The sequence below is a fragment of the Oncorhynchus nerka genome, linkage group LG3 (assembly GCF_034236695.1).
Source record: "Oncorhynchus nerka isolate Pitt River linkage group LG3, Oner_Uvic_2.0, whole genome shotgun sequence".
In the NCBI taxonomy this organism is placed as follows: Eukaryota; Metazoa; Chordata; class Actinopteri; order Salmoniformes; family Salmonidae; genus Oncorhynchus; species Oncorhynchus nerka.
In genome coordinates this window covers 7,925,930-7,943,915 of record NC_088398.1, presented here as the reverse complement: position 1 = coordinate 7,943,915, position 17,986 = coordinate 7,925,930, and the positions used below count along the sequence as shown (strand labels likewise).

Here is a 17,986-nt window from a genome sequence, read left to right as displayed (position 1 = left end):
GTCATGTTGGGCAGTGATATGTCATCTGTTCAGTGTGGTTCATTGCGCAGCCTTAGCAGAGAGTCTTATCATCCTTCACCTTTGTGTTAGAATGTGCAAGCTAACAATGTTGACTTTTTCAACTCTCACCTCTTTTCTTTATGTTGTGGCGTTCAACAATGTGTTTATTAAGTAATAACACATTTATTACAAAGGACAGGAAAACAAGAATATAAGAATATATAGAATATAATAAATACAAATGAATGCTCATTCATAAAATAAATCTGACCACTAGGTAGCCTAGTGGTTAGAGCGTTGGGCCAGTAACCAAAAGGTTGCTGGATTAAATCCCCCATCTGACAAGGTAAAAATATGTCGTTCTGCCCATGAACAAGGCAGTTAACCCATTGTTCCCCGGTAGGCCATCATTGTAAATAAGAATTTGTTCTTAACTGATTTTCCTAGTTAAATAAAATAAATCTGTGATCAACATTGGGCCTGTAGAAGTATTACATATGATTACATATGAATGCTTTTAAACGTATTTCCTCTCTACTAGTTCCTCCCCATTCATTGAAAATAGAAGTCCTGTTTGACATCGTGCTCACAACAGCGCCAGCCCATCATCTCTGTGGAAACTGATTGACAGACTGCATCAATACCATTCAAAGGCATGGTAAGTGTCCCTATACACACATATTTCAACTGCATATACAGAATAATCACTATAATATTGAATAACAACATTGATTTTGTACAAATTGGTACACTTATTTTATTTGTCTATTATTTTTTTAAATAACAGTTGGGAGTATTAATGGTATTATAAGCCATTTTACATAACTTTTCACAATGCAAATTGATAGTAATAATAGGCTTTTAATTTGTTACACGCGCTTCAAAAATATCCTAAATTTGAGTCAGACCTAAGAAACCCCTACGTTATTGACATTTGAAACCTGTTGAGAGGAAATACAACTCAGATAGGGTTTCAGGTAGTGTGCGCACATCTCATCTAACATATTTCACAGGTGAAGTCCCGGGTATATAAAATATGTGTGAAAAGAAAGACAGTACCCACACATTTTGTTAAGATGTTCACATGTTCCACAATAACACACCAATATTAATCATCACAGTTGCATTATTGGGGAGCATTATTGTGACGATATTCTCCTTCCTTCTCCTAGTATATTTTGGACTTCTAACCCCTTTTAAACAGAGCTAAAGTCTTCTGGGTTGTACCATTGGATTTGTCTATGGATACCAACCCTTAGTCTGTGTGATTAACGAGGGCTGAGTGGTGTTTGTGAGACAAGGGTAGATCCTTTAAGGGACCCGGGGCTGAGTCTTTTTTTTTACAAAAATGTAGCGTCTGAATGGAGTGAAGTACAAACTATTAAAAGCTATCTTTGAAAAGCTGAGATTCTCACGAACACGCACATGTAACATGTTTTGCTCTATGATTCTCACAAGCTACACAAGAGTTGTTAGAAGGTAAGGGGTTACTCTACATAGAAGATCATTGGTAATCCCAGGACATAGTGTCTCTAATACTGTAATAAGCTCACATAGTTGCTGTCACAAACTCTAAACAGTTGTCACTGACTAGTTAGATATTTATTTCCCAGTGAGCAAACACTTCTATACATACAGATTTTTTTTTAAATACAAATTTGTCAATAAAACTAATGAGTGCAACTGGTTATGTCCAATTGTTTTGTGTTGTATTTGTAGTCCTTGTTGTCCTGAAAAGAAAACGCTAAAAACACTTCATTGTGAGGCAAAATATAAGGGAATGAAAAGCCCATTTTTGCTGGGGTCTCTGGACTGATAGGGTTAACTTATGACAATTTTGCGATGAAATTACAGAAAGCCATTCATATCCAATAGAAGAGTTTTAGAGAGAATTTTAGAAACCCTTAAAATAAGGGCTGTGTTTCGTGTAGGCTTACCCTAGCGTAACTGTCACCTTGTCCTAGAGAGATTTCCACAGTTATCAAAACATCATACTGTGGTACTCTACAGGAATGGCTGAACGAAACGAACTCCTTTCAGGTCTTTAGGACTACAAGCTGGAGAGCTCTATTACCTCTGTGTCAGTGAGTAGACAGCGCCCCCTTGGGTGCACAATAGAGCAGTCTGTATGATCAATTGGCATAAGGATATCATCATCTGAATTACAGTCCCAGTCATCTGAAAATCAACCCTCCAAAATGTAAAATAGCCACATATATCACACATAGAAATCATACAGGTTAAAGACTCGGGAAAAACACTACATTTGTCACTTTTTTTGCCATTGCATTTGACTCACACTGTGATGCATTATTATGCTTAAATGTCAAAGACAATTAGTTCTATTTCACTTACAGGATTCCCTCATTGCCGGCGGTGAAAAGTTAACATTTACCAGAGTTGACCACTTCTCTGGTGATTATGATGGGGATTATAATGAGACCTACAGTGACACGTGCTGTTCTACTGGGGGGGTGTGCAGCATGGAGGAGGGCATGCGTTTTGACGCTGTGTTCCTCCCCATATTCTACTCCCTGACATTGGTTCTTGGGCTGCTGGGCAACGGGCTGGTACTTTTGGTTCTGGTACAGAGGAGGCGGAGCTGGAGCGTGACTGACACCTTCATCCTGCACCTGGGCATGGCTGACACCCTGCTGCTGGTCACGCTGCCCCTCTGGGCTGTTCAGGCCGCTGGGGAATGGAGCTTCGGGACCCCCCTCTGCAAGATCACTGGAGCCATGTTCACAGTAAGGACTATACACATTAAATCAATTCACTGTTGGGTTTAGTTTACATTTCTGAGGAAAACAATAGTGAATGGAATACAATTGTCATCAATATGTTTTACCCAATTACAAACCTACTCTTTATCGGAACTTTGTAACAGTTTTATAACAGTCTGATTTTCTCTAACTCTTAACTCAGATCAACTTTTACTGTGGCATCTTCCTGCTGGCCTGCATCAGTCTGGACCGCTACCTGTCCGTGGTCCACGCGGTCCAGATGTACTCTCGCAGGAAGCCCTGGATGGTGCAGGCCAGCTGCCTGTCCGTGTGGCTCCTCTCCTTCCTCCTCTCCATCCCCGACTGGCACTTCCTGGAGTCTGTGAGGGACACCAGACGAGACAAAGTGGAGTGTGTTCACAACTACCCGTCCCTCTCCCAGTCTTGGTTTGACTGGCGCCTGGCCTCCCGCCTGCTCTACCACACGGTGGGCTTCCTCCTCCCCTCTGCAGTGCTGCTCTTCTGCTACTCCTGCATCCTGCTGCAGCTGCAGCGTGGCTCCCAGGGCCTCCAGAAGCAGAGGGCCGTCCGGGTCATCCTGGCCCTGGTGCTGGTCTTCTTCCTCTGCTGGACGCCCTACAACATCACCCTCATGGTGGACACCCTCTACTCCAGCAACACCCTGGTGGACACCTGCGAGAGCCATAATGCCCTGGACATCTCCCTGACGGCCACCTCCTCTCTGGGCTACCTGCACTGCAGCCTCAACCCCGTGCTCTACGCCTTCGTGGGGGTGAAGTTCCGGCGCCACCTGCTGGACATGCTGAGGTCCCTGGGCTGCAAGCTGAAGAGTGGAGTCAGGCTGCAGACTGCCAGCCGGAGGAGCTCCATGTGGTCTGAGTCTGGAGACACCTCCCACACCTCTGCCATCTATTAAGGACTTATCTCTCTATCCCAAGATTTCCAAAACTAGGTCCTAAGGACCCCAAAGGGTGCATGTTTTGTTTTTTGCCCTAGCACTACAAATAATCAGCTAATCGTCAAGCTTTGATAATTTGAATCAGCTGTGTATTGTTAGGGCGAAAACCAAAACGTGCTCCCCTTGGTGTCCGAGGACCGAGTTTAGGAAACGCTGCTCTACGCTCTATCCTGTTGCTCTTGAGTTGTTATTGACTCAATAAGAGGAATATCAATGTGACCTTTAGCCTACTCCAACTTCCCCTCCAGCAGATTTGGGCTGGAGGAAAGGTTGTTAGATCTGCCATGTTTCACCATCATCCTTTCCCAATAGAGTGTTTAGAATGATTTCCTATTAAAGAAACTCGTTGTAAAGAATGGTGCCTATAATGAAGTTACACATAAGTAAATCAATCAGTTGAACATACTTAAAAAATCATATTAACGTGATTACAAAATTATATTTCCACTATAAAAACAAATATTAAAAACATTTCTGAGTATAGAAATACCTTTTAGGTTTTAATTTTGTAATTAATAATTTTACTTACCTGCTTCATGTTTTGTTAAATGATAACTGGCATATGTGCTCTGTTATAGTTAATGCATTTGTTATTACTGACACATCCCATTTCATAACAAAAATGCACAGTATCAGGTTAGCATTTCAAGGAACCATAGTGAAATACTAAATAAAGTTAATATTTTTTATACTATTTTTTATACTATCGTTCAGAATCTCTGTCTTTTAGTGGTTGGTTAATAGATGCTTGTAGACCAAAAATTAAAACCCCTAGAGGAAGCAAGACTCAGATCAGCATAAGTGATGTAGACACACCACCACCAAAGGCCTTTTCAGGATGATTCAACATCACAGAACAATCATAGATGTGATGTATTGATATCTATGATTGTCTGGCATGTAGAATGGGGAATTGTGGCAGCTCTATACATCACATTCCTATCTGCAAACATTCCGAACATTCCATGAACACAACATGGTAGGCCTGCTGGTAGCCTAGCGGTTAAAAGTGTTGCACAGGTAACCGGAAAGTTACTGGTTTGAAGGTAAACATTTTTGGGCAGATGTGCCCTTGAGCAAGGCACATAATTGCTCTGGATAAGAATGTCTGCAAAAAGATAACATAAATTACCCAAGTTCTCTGTTGTTTCAGCTGAAAAATACATACTTTTACTGTGGCAGGAAGCCAAGTAAAGCTTACCAACATGGGGTGACAAATCTTTGCACCAAAGGGCTTTAATAAATATACAGGAGGGAAGAGCAATTTTTTTTTTTTTTTACCTTTATTTAACTAGGCAAGTCAGTTTTGAACACATTCTTATGTTCAATGACAGCCTAGGAACAGTGGGTTAACTGCCTGTTCAGGGGCAGAACGACAGCTCGGGGGTTTGAACTTGCAACCTTCCGGTTACTAGTTCAACGCTCTAACCACTAGGCTACCCTGCTGCCCCACACGGATATGAGAAGTCCCCACCCAAGATGATGACGAGTCAGTCTGCCTCTCTTCCTGTCCCTTCTCTGCTTTACTACAGCATCTGTGCACATAAATGTTTATTCTAGAAGGACATACAGCAGCAACAAAAACGTTCTCTCATCACTTGTTCCATTCAAGAGCTTCACAAGCACTTCAGCACTTCAACTGAACAGCTTGCCTCTACCACCTTTTAGCAAGAAGAGAAAAGTGTAATCCAGTTTAGCTGAAACAGGAAGAGAAACAGGAAGCAGGTCATATCTTGAGTTTGGTGTGTTGCTGCTACTGATACATGATTTCTCTGTCCTCCATATCTCATAGAAAACAAGAGGTGAAATATCACACAGTAAAACAAAACCAAAGCAAGTATGTTCATGAGCGAAAATAGGAAAGGTGAAAAGTGGTTAAAATTGTGTTTTTTGGTAAAAAATTGGAAACCAGACATTCAGCTTAACCAAAAAAGTTTTGTCATGAAAATTCCAGGTCAGTTCTTCTGTTCCATTCCATGTCACATTTATTCCGAATCACACACACATATATATATATATATAGATGTAGGTTTGAATAATGGATGCATGATTCTTTCCAACAAATTCTACAGACCCGGACGACATTGATAGGTAAAACGTGAAGAGCAGACAACCCTCTGACTTTATAAAAATATATAAATATACATTTAGTCTTAGCGTTATCCATTAAAGTGCAATTCAAAGAAAGCAGTCCTCATAAGGGGCTTTCTACTATGCATGTCTTTCTTTCATGACCCAGGTTACGGTCATCCACCAGTCCCCAGACTCATGACCCAGGTTACGGTCATCCACCAGTCCCCAGACTCATGACCCAGGTTACGGTCATCCACCAGTCCCCAGACTCATGACCCAGGTTACGGTCATCCACCAGTCCCCAGACTCATGACCCAGGTTACGGTCATCCACCAGTCCCCAGACTCATGACCCAGGTTACGGTCATCCACCAGTCCCCAGACTCATGACCCAGGTTACGGTCATCCAATAGTCCCCAGACCCATGACTATATTAGTCATTAGGATCCTCTTCCTACCCATCAGCTCTGGGTGGACTGTACCTGTCCCATGGTTGTCATTGGGTTCAACGTCCCCTTCTCCTCTGCTTGGTCAGGTGAGTCTTCAACCATACCTGAATCCCACAGTGAGCGTTTCAGATCGTGCTGTACCCCCTCAACACACCTCACCATATCCAGCACGCGTTGCCGGAAGTTTCTACACATTCCGAGATGGAGCACTGGGTTGAGGCAAGCGTGCAGGCAGGCTAGAGCGAACGTAACCACCAGACTGTTCTCCACAGCTGTCCTCCCGTTCTCACAGGACCCAGAAACAGGCTCCCCAGGTCTCCCCTGAAAAGTGTCCACCATTAGGGGGATGTTGTAGGGAGTCCAGCAGAGGAAGAAGACCAGCACCAGGGCCAGGATGACCCGGACGGCCCTCTGCTTCTGGAGGCCCTGGGAGCCGCGCTGCAGCTGCAGCAGGATGCAGGAGTAGCAGAAGAGTAGCACTGCAGAGGGGAGGAGGAAGCCCACCGTGTGGTAGAGCAGGCAGGACGCCAGGCGCCAGTCAAACCAAGACTGGGAGAGGGACGGGTAGTTGTGAACACACTCCACTTTGTCTCGTCTGGTGTCCCTCACAGACTCCAGGAAATGCCAGTCGGGGATGGAGAGGAGGAGGGAGAGGAGCCACACGGACAGGCAGCTGGCCTGCACCATCCAGGGCTTCCTGCGAGAGTACATCTGGACCGCGTGGACCACGGACAGGTAGCGGTCCAGACTGATGCAGGCCAGCAGGAAGATGCTACAGTAAAAGTTGATCTGAGGAGAGAGGAAGAGAGAGAGCGAGAGACAGTGAGACAGAGAGATATAAACTTGAGAAAGCTCTTGGCTGGAATGAACATTAAGTTGACACAGCTGTGTTCCTCTTCTGTACTTCCTCTTTTCCCAGAAATGTTGAGAGTTTATTAATGGACTCAGAGGAAGAGCCCATTAACTGTACCCCCATCATATACCACGCCACTCCACACTATTCCAAATCCTTTTAATTTACCCTCTCCCCCCATCCCCAACCTCCAGTTTATGTGTTCATACAGGTATATACACTTGCTTGACCAGTCCTGTCCCCCACAGTCCTTACTGTGAACATGGCTCCAGTGATCTTGCGGAGGGGGGTCCCGAAACTCCATTCCCCAGTGGCCTGAACAGCCCAAAGGGGCAGCGTGACCAGCAGCAGGGTGTCAGCCATGCCCAGGTGCAGGATGAAGGTGTCCATCACGCTCCAGCTCCGCCTCCTCTGGACCAGAACCACCAGGACCAGCACGTTACCCACTAGCCCCAGGACCAGCGTTAGGGAGTAGAGCATTGGGAGGAACACTGTGCCAAAATGCACCCCAACGCCATCTTCAGGGGAGCAGTCCTCTTTATAAACATAGTCCCCATCGTAGTTATAGGTGCTATTCTCTAGAAATATCCCTCCCAGGTCCAAATCCATGTCTGTCTGTGGAGAAGTCGAAAATCAGTTGATCATTTGGGTATTACAGGCCAATCTATTGGGTTTAAGATGAAAAACAGTGTGGGAAGAATATGTGTTGGTGAGGACAACAATTTCCTTTTTCACAAAGTTATACCTAGAGAGATCTGTCTTTAGTCTCCGGTCCTCTGCTCTAACACTGACAGGTTGCTTGGGTGTGAGAAAGAGAGGTATCCCCTGAAGTGTCTCATCTGACAAGGGCCAGATCAGATTATATTAACGCTGCTCACATGATTCCGATGTCACCAGATGAGGCAACACCACCATAGTAACAGCGGAAAGTACTGTTCCCCTTACGGGGGCGGTCCACTGCACTGCAGACCATCTGACGGGTGCCATTGACACACTATGGGAGCTTGTCTCGTTGTGCTCTAACCACACTCTCTAACCTCTCTGTAGGTATTCTATACTTATCTGATTTTCTGTTAAACCAGAAAGACTGGTGGGAGTCGGCAAGAGAGAGGGGGAGACAGAGAGAAAGTGATAGAGAGAGAGAACATATGGGTGTATGGATGCACGGACATATGCATACAAACACACACAAAGGAATTCAAACAGCATGAAAGACTTAAGTGGAGTAAAGAGAACTTGTGTAGGACAAAGACCACAGACGAGGAGAAAAGAGAAGACACCTAGACAGTAGAAAGGGTTTGAAATGAGAAATGTACTTACCACATTAGCCATGTTCTATAACCGATCATTTACTAGTCCCAGTACCATTGGAGAAACTAGAGACAAACACTGCTGTTTACTTACACTATAAATAAGCCAGGAGAGAACAGGCAGTTTGTTTGAATGGCTTCATCCCCTGAGCACTTAAAGAAGCAGAACAGAAAAGAGCTTAAAGGAAGAGGGGAAAAAGAGACAACAACTTCACCTAACAGTTCACACAAAAGAAAAGTGAAGGAGGTCATGGGGATGATGCAAGACTTTTAGAAGAGAGGAAGTATAGTCATTTCAGTCCTCTACTCTCACCGTGAGCAGAGTTGTACAGTATACACGTCACACACCCAGAGAACCAGCGCCCGTATTTTGGGAGCTTGGCAGAAGAGAGGTAACACCTACCACAGATGCCGATTGTTGGTCAATAACATGTACTTGGCAGGGCTTGCGCTCACAAAAGCTGTGCTGTGCGCAGTATGAACATAGTTGCATCTGGCAAGAGTGGATTTGTTGGAAGTGTTGTTTTGATGTTGCAGCCTGGTCTCATAGACACAACATAGTAAATGTAAATCCAGATCCGTGAAACAAAAATTTGTATGATATGTTACGTTTAGTATGGTTAGATAAGACAGAGGGTTACTTCCGTAAAAACTAAAGTATGGTGGTTGGTTGGGGTCGGCATATAACTCGAACGTCTAGCAACCCAAAGGTTGTGAATTCATATCTCATCATGGACTAATTTAGCCTTTTAGCTAATTAGCAACTTTTCAACTGCTTACTACTTTTGAGCTACTTTGCAACTACTTAGCATGTTAGCTAACCCTAACCTTAGCCCTTTTAGCTAACCCCTCCCCTAACCTTAACCCTTTAATCTAACTCCTACCCCTAACCTGTAGCCTAGCTAACGTTAGCCAGCAAGCTAATTAGCCACCTTGCCACATAGCTAAAATTCATAACATATCATAGTTTTGTAAATCCGTAACATATTGTACGTTTTGCAATTGATATCATATCATAAGAAATGGGTGATGGTCATCCACAAATTAATACATACCATACGAAATGTAACGTACAGTATCATCCGGCTGTGATTGGGAGTCTCATAGGGCGGCACACAATTGGCCCAGCATTGTCCGGGTTTGGCCGAGGTAGGCCGTCATTGTAAATACGAATTTGTTCTTAACTGACTTGCCTAGTTATATGGTTAAATAAAAATAAAATAAATAAAATTCATAATAAATATAGTGCTTTGGTACATACAGAATAATATGAAATGCTCTGAGACCAGGTTGGCAAATATAGTGCTGGTTTGAGCAGCTGTGGTTACTTCGAGGGAAACGTTTATCCACTTCTGTATTGGTAGGTGCCGCTGCTATACATATGAGCTCCAAGGTCCAAACATGAAGTGTTGGGAGACAGTTCTAGTTTGCATGCATATCCTAGGCTTCAATCACAGTAGTTGTGCTACATCGGGGCCTGACAAAATAGTGCTTCAGTTATATTACATTTGTGGTACAAGTCCATCTCAATAGTTTAGACTAACACCACCTCCTGCCCTAAACTATCTCATATCCTCTCCTCCTTCACTGATCTAAAGACACAAGATTAGCCTACTAAAAGCAATAGGGTTATGCATACCTACATTACATTTCCTATGGCCCAACCTGGTCTCAGAGCATTTTGTATTATTCTATAAGTCATTCTGAGAGATGAAATTTAGTTTGATATGTTACGTTTAGTATGGTCAGTGGCAATTGTAGATCTTGGTGGGGCCAAAAATATTTTGGGGGGGATGCATGCCAGAAATGCCTCTACACAACACTAAACAATACATTAATTGCACTATAATGGTGACAAACCGTGTCCACAAACTGTTAGGGCCTACATAAAGCTGTCCCAACAGCAGAGTGCCAACAGCAGTTCCAACACCTTACCACTGCTACACCTGGCTATCAGCGAAGCCTTGTCTGGCAGCGAAACAGTTCACTCATTTACTGCCTTAAAAAAACCAGCTGATATGGCTGACTTGCTTAAACAAATGTGGTTTCTATTGACAATTTAGATGTACAAACTATGGCATAAGGGGACGACAAGCGAATAAGAGACAATCTGTAATTCCGATTAAGACAATAATGAGCGAGCGACAACGGACGTAGTCAATATAACTATTAGCACTTTTGAAATGTACAGAGACAGAATTCAGAACATGGGCCGTTCTTACATTATTCTCCCTGTACAACAAGTCAGAACCGTAGGATAAATAAAGGGGGCATATAAACAGACAATATTACAATATTCAACGATTACATTTCTCGAAAACAGGTTATAGGCTACATGTGCTGCAAGTTAGAACAGTAGGCGAAATGAAGAGGTGAAAATATACCAAATTATTAGGGTGTAGCACATTGAATGTCGTTTGGATCTTTGTGTGTCAAAAAAGATATAACACTATTTGACGCTTTAAATAAACTTTTAATTTGACATGTTAAATAACACAATTCTATTATAGAATGTTATGGGTGCTGAATTTTCATGTGCAGGCCAAGTACCAGCACTACCATCAGTAGCACTGTTAAAGCTGTACAAAAAAAGTTGCCAAACAAACACACACTGGGCCACGAACGATGTGTTTACAATACCGCATTGGTGAAAATAGACCAACGACTCATCGTTGAATTTGAAATTTCCAAATTGTTGTGTAATCTTTATGTCCAATGGCCAATGAGTACTGCTACGTTTTATCTATAATTTATCTTAATTATTTATCTTCATATGACAAGTATTAAAAGGATTTGTCAGTAGATTGTTGACTTGATTCATGATGATGACTGCTAGCTAAGACTTTGAAAGTAAGATGTTGACATGATCAGTCCAATCAAAGCTAATGAACATATAACGTGATTTGACATAATTTTAAAAAACTTTTTATTTGACCTTTATTTAACCAGGAATTTGGTTTATCTGTGGCCAATGACCTTGAGCCTTCTTGGAAGGACACTTGTAATATAACTCTATGGCAGGGCTGAAATTTTGGATGTCCACCCTTACTAAGGACTTAAACTTGGTGATGACATACTGTCCCCATGAGTGACAGAACACTGAGCCAATCATGGCGCAATGCTCCTATTTTCTGCTGGCTCGCCTCACCACCACAGAAAGCACTGAGCTAGGCTGAAACACCTGCATTTTGGAGCTGCCTTATTCAAGAAAACAAAAAAGAGACCGTGTGTATGCAGCTTTATTAACTGAATGACATATATTTTTTACATTGTTTGCAAACTGATATGGGACACGTATTAATGCCAAAATAACATTCCAAACAGGCAAGAGAAATGTTCTGAGAAATTAAGGCTATTCCATGTGAGAAATTGCCAAGAAACTGAAGATTTCGTACAACGCTGTGTTCTACTCAGAGAACAGCGCAAACTGGCCCTAACCAGAATAGAAAGAAGAGTGGGATACTCCGGTGCACAACTGAGCAAGAGGACAAGTACATTAAAGTGTCTAGTTTGAGAAAGAGCTGCCTCAACTAGTCCTCAACTGGCAGCTTCATTAACTTGTACCCACAAAACACCCGTCTCAAGGTCAACAGTGAAGAGGCGACTCCGGGATGTTGGCCTTCTAGGCAAAGTTTCAAAGAAAAAAACATATCTCAGACTGGCCAATAAAAATAAAAGATTAAGATGGGCAAAAGAACACAGACACTGGACAGAGGAAGATTGGAAAAAAGTGTTAAGGACAGACGAATCTAAGATTGAGGTGTTCGGATCACAAAGAAGAACATACGTGAGAAGCAGAGAAAATGAAAAAGTGCTGGAGGAGTGCTTGACCACATCTGTCAAGCATGGTGGAGGCAATGTGATGGTCTGGGGGTGCTTTGGTGGTGGTAAAGTGGGAGATTTGTACAGGGTAAAAGGGATCTTGAAGAAGGAAAGCTATCACTCCATTTTGCAACGCCATGCCATACCTTGTTGCCGGTGCTTAATTGGAGCCAATTTCCTCCTACAACAGGACAATGACCCAAAGCACTGCTCCAAACTATGCAATAACTATTTAGGGAAGAAGCAGTCAACTGGTATTCTGTCTATAATGGACAGATAAACATTGGTTTAAGACTATACCACTCATCAGACATTATGACACCTACCTGTAGTGTGTTTTGTTTTCACTGCTTTTTCGATCTTTCAACCTCTCTTCTTCAGACCTTAGTGAGTGAACGACATACATTACATACATTCAGTATAAATGCAAATTTACTGCAAAGATTACCTGCAAAGTTCTGTCTTAATATCCAGGTCTGTACCCAAACAATTTGAGCTTCTACTTCTAAAAATTAACATTTCCAGAAACAAGAGAGAGTAATAGGATACGGCATGTGTCAAAATTGATTGATTGCTGACAGGTGTCAAAAATGATTGATTGCTGACCTTATGACCTGATGACATGTACTGAATATGTGCCCCCGCCCCGCCCCCCCCCCCCCCTGTTCGTGTGGTCATGTGTTAGAGGGTGTTTGAACTTTTGGGGCCCATGCCCCCCTCCACCCCCCAGTTTTATCTCCCTTATGGTTGTTATCTATGAAGCAGGAATGTCTGGGGCTATAGATAGCGCTGGGGGCCTCAGCATTATAAATGTCCAGAACAAGCCATTTTTTAAGACCTGAATATTAAGCATCTAAAATATGTCTACAAGGGGAATTCTCGGAGTGCTCTGTAGCTCATGTCACGAACCCAACGCCAAAAGCTTGGAGGATATTTTGGTAGAGGCTCCCGAATGTTTTAACGGATTTCTGTGTACAAGCGAGGGCCATATTTCGTACATATTCAACCCGGAGGAATCTACGGTTAAGATATTCACAGACAGCGTGTCCCAACCCTTTTATCGTGCAGAACCCGAGCCTTTTTCTCTAGCGCTAAGGATGCGAGAATGGCTTAAAATAAGGCTAGCTTTGTGTCAAATGGAACGTGCCCTGAGTGCTTCAAGGCTGCCAGGATATGCGTTGGAAGAACAAGTCTGTGGACGCCAGGATCTAATGGCCATGGGGTATACCCCGGACTACCCCCTACGTCATGATGACGTGTACTGAATATGTGCCCCCGCCCCGTCCCCCCCTGTTCGTGTGGTCATGTGTTAGAGGGTGTTTGAACTTTTGGGGCCCATGCCCCCTCCACCCCCAGTTTTATCTCCCTTATGGTTGTTATCTATGAAGCAGGAATGTCTGGGGCTATAGATAGCGCTGGGGCCTCAGCATTATAAATGTCCAGAACAAGCCATTTTTTAAGACCTGAATATGTGTGTGGGTGTGTGTGGGTGTGTGTGAGAAACAAGGAATGTGTGTGGGTGTGTGTGTGTGTTAGAAACAAGGTCCCTTGGGCATTGTGTCCATTTCAGGCTTTAAACAACAATTAAACAGCCATCTAAATAATGTTTCTCAGCCTAGTTTCCTATTGAGTTCTCTTTATATGTACAGGCACAGAGCTTCTAGATGGCTCCAGCCTAAGGATTTTCAGTGCATGTACACACGGGGAGATTAGAACCCCAAAGAAAAGATCCTAAAGGTACTTTCAGATTCAGGTTTATCATGACAGCCGCTTTATGAAAGGCATTTACTTATGGCTAAACAGCTTCTACACAGTTTATTAATTAATGCTGTGGGATGAAATTAGGTGTTTCTAGGAGGTCTTAAACAGATCTACAGTGAAACAAACATGTACACTTTACACACATATTTATTGACTTTTAAAAAGACCACAGTAACATGACAGAATTTGTGCAAAGGCAACGAAATCTGCTAGGGGATATTAAATGTACAACAGTTGTATTCTGTAACAAGCAATACGTGTTAAACATGAGGCACATGCAATCATGACCGCCTCTTTATGAAAGGCCTTTAATTAGGTGTTTCTAGGAGGTCTTAAACAGATCTACAGTGAAACAAACATGTACACTTTACACACATATTTATTGACTTTTAAAAAGACCACAGTAACATGACAGAATTTGTGCAAAGGCAACGAAATCTGCTAGGGGATATTAAATGTACAACAGTAGTATTCTGTAACAAGCAATACGTGTTAAACATGAGGCACATGCAATCATGACAGCTGCTTTATGAAAGGCCTTTACTTATGGCTAAACAGCTTCTACACAGCTTATTAATTAATGCTGTGGGATGAAATTAGGTGTTTCTAGGAGGTCTTAAACAGATCTACAGTGAAACAAACATGTACACTTTACACACATATTTATTGACTTTTAAAAAGACCACAGTAACATGACAGAATTTGTGCAAATGCGACGAAATCGGCTAGTAGATATTAAATGTACAACAGTAGTATTCGGTAACAAGCAATACGTGTTAAACATGAGGCACAGGCAATCATGACAGGCTCTTTATGAAAGGCCTTTAACTATGGCTAAACAGTTTTCTACACATCTTATTCATTAATGATGTGGGCATACCCAGGATTTACAGGCAGGACGTTTGATCTACACAGGGAGGGAAAACTTACGGAGTTATGATGGAGCGGGCAAGCGTCTTTGAGTTGGTGAATTCGAAACGAATAATGGTCTTGTAGCTCCCTTCAGTAACCACGAGCACAACCGTTCCATGATTTTAACTGGCGGCTTTATTCTGTAGTTTCAGTGAGAATTATCCCCTTCAGTGAGAACTATAAAGTAAATTAAAAATACAGTTAAGCACACTCTTACAACATTATCTTAGGAGTGACTTATTAGCTTGGTATAACTCTGAAGTGCTTACATACATAACAGTTTAACCGGCGTTATAACGGGTTCAGATTAAACACATGAATAAAGGAAAAAATACCTCATTGGCTGCTTATTACAGAAGGGAGGAAATCAAACTTCACACTTATTATTCCTGGCATGAATTCACACTTCATCCTAACATACACTCTTCAACCTTTATGAACTACACCCGATGACATGAAAACTTAGCTAACGCAGTGCAGGATTGCCTTCCCTACAAAAGTGTGTTGCTACAATAAGGATCCCCAGTTACAACAGTATTAGCTACGTAGTTCCGCTTGTATTATCATTTTCCCCTTTGCACAGCGGACACATAAACAATACAAACAAAAGACAACGACATAACCTGTAAGTCTAACTGTCAGTTACAGGTCGGGGCTAACAGGACCCTTTATCTGTAAGAAATAGTAAACATTTTGGAATTATAACATGTGTTAAAATGTAGGTACTAAATATTTTGAATTAAATCACTGGTTTTAAAAATGTATCTCACGCTTTAACGATAGGGGAAGAGGTCATTTCATATTTCGTTTTAGGGGGGTTATTAACTTTATGGAAAACAATATTCACACAAACAACACCGCTTAGAGCAGCTTGGAGATTATTAGCCATGTAAGCGGGGAGCAAAAGAGCGGATTTAACCAACTCTGTACAAACCCCGACACCGGGTATGATAACTCTGACGCGTACGTCTAATGATTATTGTAGATGTTTACAACTGAGGGAGTTGACAGTAGGTCAATGAGATGTATAAAGGCAAATTGACATAACGGACCTCAAAGACCAACAGCCTACTTAATAATATAGAATGCAGGGGTGTGTAATGAACATGTAACCATTATAAAACTAAAACAAAAAAAAAAAAAATGTCTCGAAACACACACATAGTTAGGGACAGAACGTGGAGCATATACTTTAACACTGTTACCACAGCTTTAGCGCAAACCCACAGCCCCGAATATTTAGCTGCCAGGACAGATTAAAAAAGAGATGTGAATAAGGGAATCCCTCATAATAGATATTTCTGAAGGCTACTGGACATAGGTGATTGGGAAGCGACTGTTAGACGTAGATTCTCAGAAGCAATTTATAGTCTTTCCTACAATGGTATGTTATAAAGTTTGTAATAATGTACAACTGTAGGTCTCCAATGTTTTTACATAAAAACACTAATGATGCATGTTTAAATAGTAGTACAATTTGGTAATTAATTCGAACATGTCTTTAAAAAGTTAGTACTATATATTTTGGGTCTTAAATCAATGTTTTTAAAACAGTATCTCACCCTTTAACGAAGGGAAAATGTCCTTTCCAGCCATCAACCACGTCTGTCACGAAGAAAAAAATACAGAAAATCCGGGTGCGTGCGTGCGTGAGTGTGCGGTACAACTGTAGGCCTCCAATGTTTTTACATAAAATACTAATGATTCTTGTTTAAATAGTAGTACAATTTGGTCATTAATTCTAACACGTCTTTAAAACGTATGTACTAAATATTTTGGAATTAAATCACTGGTTTAAAAAATGTATCTCACCCTTTAACGATAGGAAAATGTCCTTTCCCGACATCACCCCGGTCTGTCACGAAGAAAAAAGACACGGAAAATCAGGGTGCGTGCATGAGTGTGCGTGTGACGGAGCAGCAGGAGTGTGTGTGTGTGTGTGTGTGTGTTTGTTTCAAAAACAAAGGGTGTGGGTGTGTGTTCAACAGGGGCCCAAGCATGTAGCCCCATTCTATCTGTAGAGAATCGTTTGAAACCAAGGTGTGCACTATCATGCATAAGGCATGTCGAGATATCTTCCGACCACCCGGGGTTAAACATAGATACCTCTAATCTGCGGCCGGTGACCCCCCCACCCCGGTTGCAGACAGAATGTCTCGACATCCCCTCCTGTTGTTTGAATTCATAGCCTTTGTTCTCTAAACCAAATATCCTGTATCGGAGGAACCGATGAAACAGACAGTATTAGGTCTTTTTGTATGAAAGGTCTACGAACGTTGGAACATCTACAACTATTGAAGATGCAAAAAGGGGTTTTCAGAAAAACATTTGGTTTGCAGATATGTATTATTATAAAAATAATATAACATTATTATCATAATCTAAAACACTTTAAAGGAGCTCTAATTCAAACATGCAAGGATATATATATATATATATATATATATATATATATATATATATATATATATGATACGATTACCCACTTTAAAACTGTTGCTGCAAAATCACTTCTCAATGGGTGTACATTTCAAGCTTTCAACAACAATAAACCAACCAGCTCAATAATGTTTCTCAGACTTACACACTGTTGAGTTTTCCTAGTTAGTAAAGAAACAACCACTAAGTCAAAACACACAAAAAAACAAGTTGTAATATAATATGTATACAAGTCATTCTATACGGAAAACAGGTACATTTTGATTGATCAAGAATTCCCAATAGGTTTGTGTCAGGCCCGGACCATAGTTTGCTATGTATGTTTATAGGGTTTGGTTGGTATGGGGGTGATCTGAGTCGGCATTCTATGCTGTATGTGTAGTTTGTCTTTTTCGGTGTCTGGCCTGATATGGTTTTCAATCAGAGGCCGGTGTTAGTCTTTGTCTCTGACGGGGAACCATATTTAGGGAGTCTTTGTTGTCATTGTTGGGTGATTGTCTATGTTAGGTGCTTGTGTCCGCACATTTGGTATATAGCGTCACGGTCGTTGTTCATTTAGTGGCTTGCAACCCTATTACGACAGCATATAAGGCACAGTCATATGCAAAACCATAAAACTCTGACAAGAAAACAATGAAAACCTTAACACGACTACACGAATTGCCA

At 41.8% G+C, this 17,986-nt stretch overlaps 2 protein-coding genes and 1 long non-coding RNA gene across 8 annotated transcripts; 1 reads left to right on the top strand and 2 right to left on the bottom strand.

Moving 5' to 3' along the window:
* Nucleotides 1-568: 568 nt before the first annotated feature.
* On the top strand, nucleotides 569-4,403 carry cxcr3.1 (chemokine (C-X-C motif) receptor 3, tandem duplicate 1). 2 transcript variants are annotated; one of them, XM_029620903.2, is made up of 3 exons: nucleotides 569-658; nucleotides 2,358-2,747; nucleotides 2,926-4,403. In XM_029620903.2, exons 1-3 carry the CDS (start codon nucleotides 656-658, stop codon nucleotides 3,658-3,660), a joined length of 1,128 nt encoding a protein of 375 aa, XP_029476763.1. In that variant the 5' UTR covers nucleotides 569-655; the 3' UTR covers nucleotides 3,661-4,403. The 2 variants fall into 2 exon arrangements, with proteins under 2 accessions (XP_029476763.1, XP_029476771.1); XM_029620911.2 differs by having other exon boundaries at nucleotides 571-658; nucleotides 2,592-2,747.
* A 1,220-nt stretch (nucleotides 4,404-5,623) lies between these two features.
* On the bottom strand, nucleotides 5,624-8,666 carry LOC115101398 (C-X-C chemokine receptor type 3-like). Of its 5 annotated transcripts, none has more exons than XM_029620872.2 (3): nucleotides 7,822-8,666; nucleotides 7,332-7,691; nucleotides 5,624-7,012 (listed from the first exon to the last, which is right to left on the bottom strand). In XM_029620872.2, the coding sequence occupies exons 2-3, from the start codon at nucleotides 7,683-7,685 to the stop codon at nucleotides 6,236-6,238; spliced, it is 1,131 nt and encodes a 376-aa protein (XP_029476732.1). In that variant the 5' UTR covers nucleotides 7,686-7,691; nucleotides 7,822-8,666; the 3' UTR covers nucleotides 5,624-6,235. The 5 variants fall into 5 exon arrangements, with proteins under 5 accessions (XP_029476732.1, XP_029476742.1, XP_029476725.1 ...); XM_029620882.2 differs by having other exon boundaries at nucleotides 7,332-7,687; XM_029620865.2 differs by having other exon boundaries at nucleotides 7,332-7,740; nucleotides 8,397-8,666.
* A 5,432-nt stretch (nucleotides 8,667-14,098) lies between these two features.
* On the bottom strand, nucleotides 14,099-16,947 carry LOC135563942 (uncharacterized). Its single transcript, XR_010460662.1, has 2 exons — nucleotides 16,444-16,947; nucleotides 14,099-15,058 (listed from the first exon to the last, which is right to left on the bottom strand). It is a non-coding gene; the product is annotated as an uncharacterized LOC135563942 (long non-coding RNA).
* Nucleotides 16,948-17,986: the final 1,039 nt, after the last annotated feature.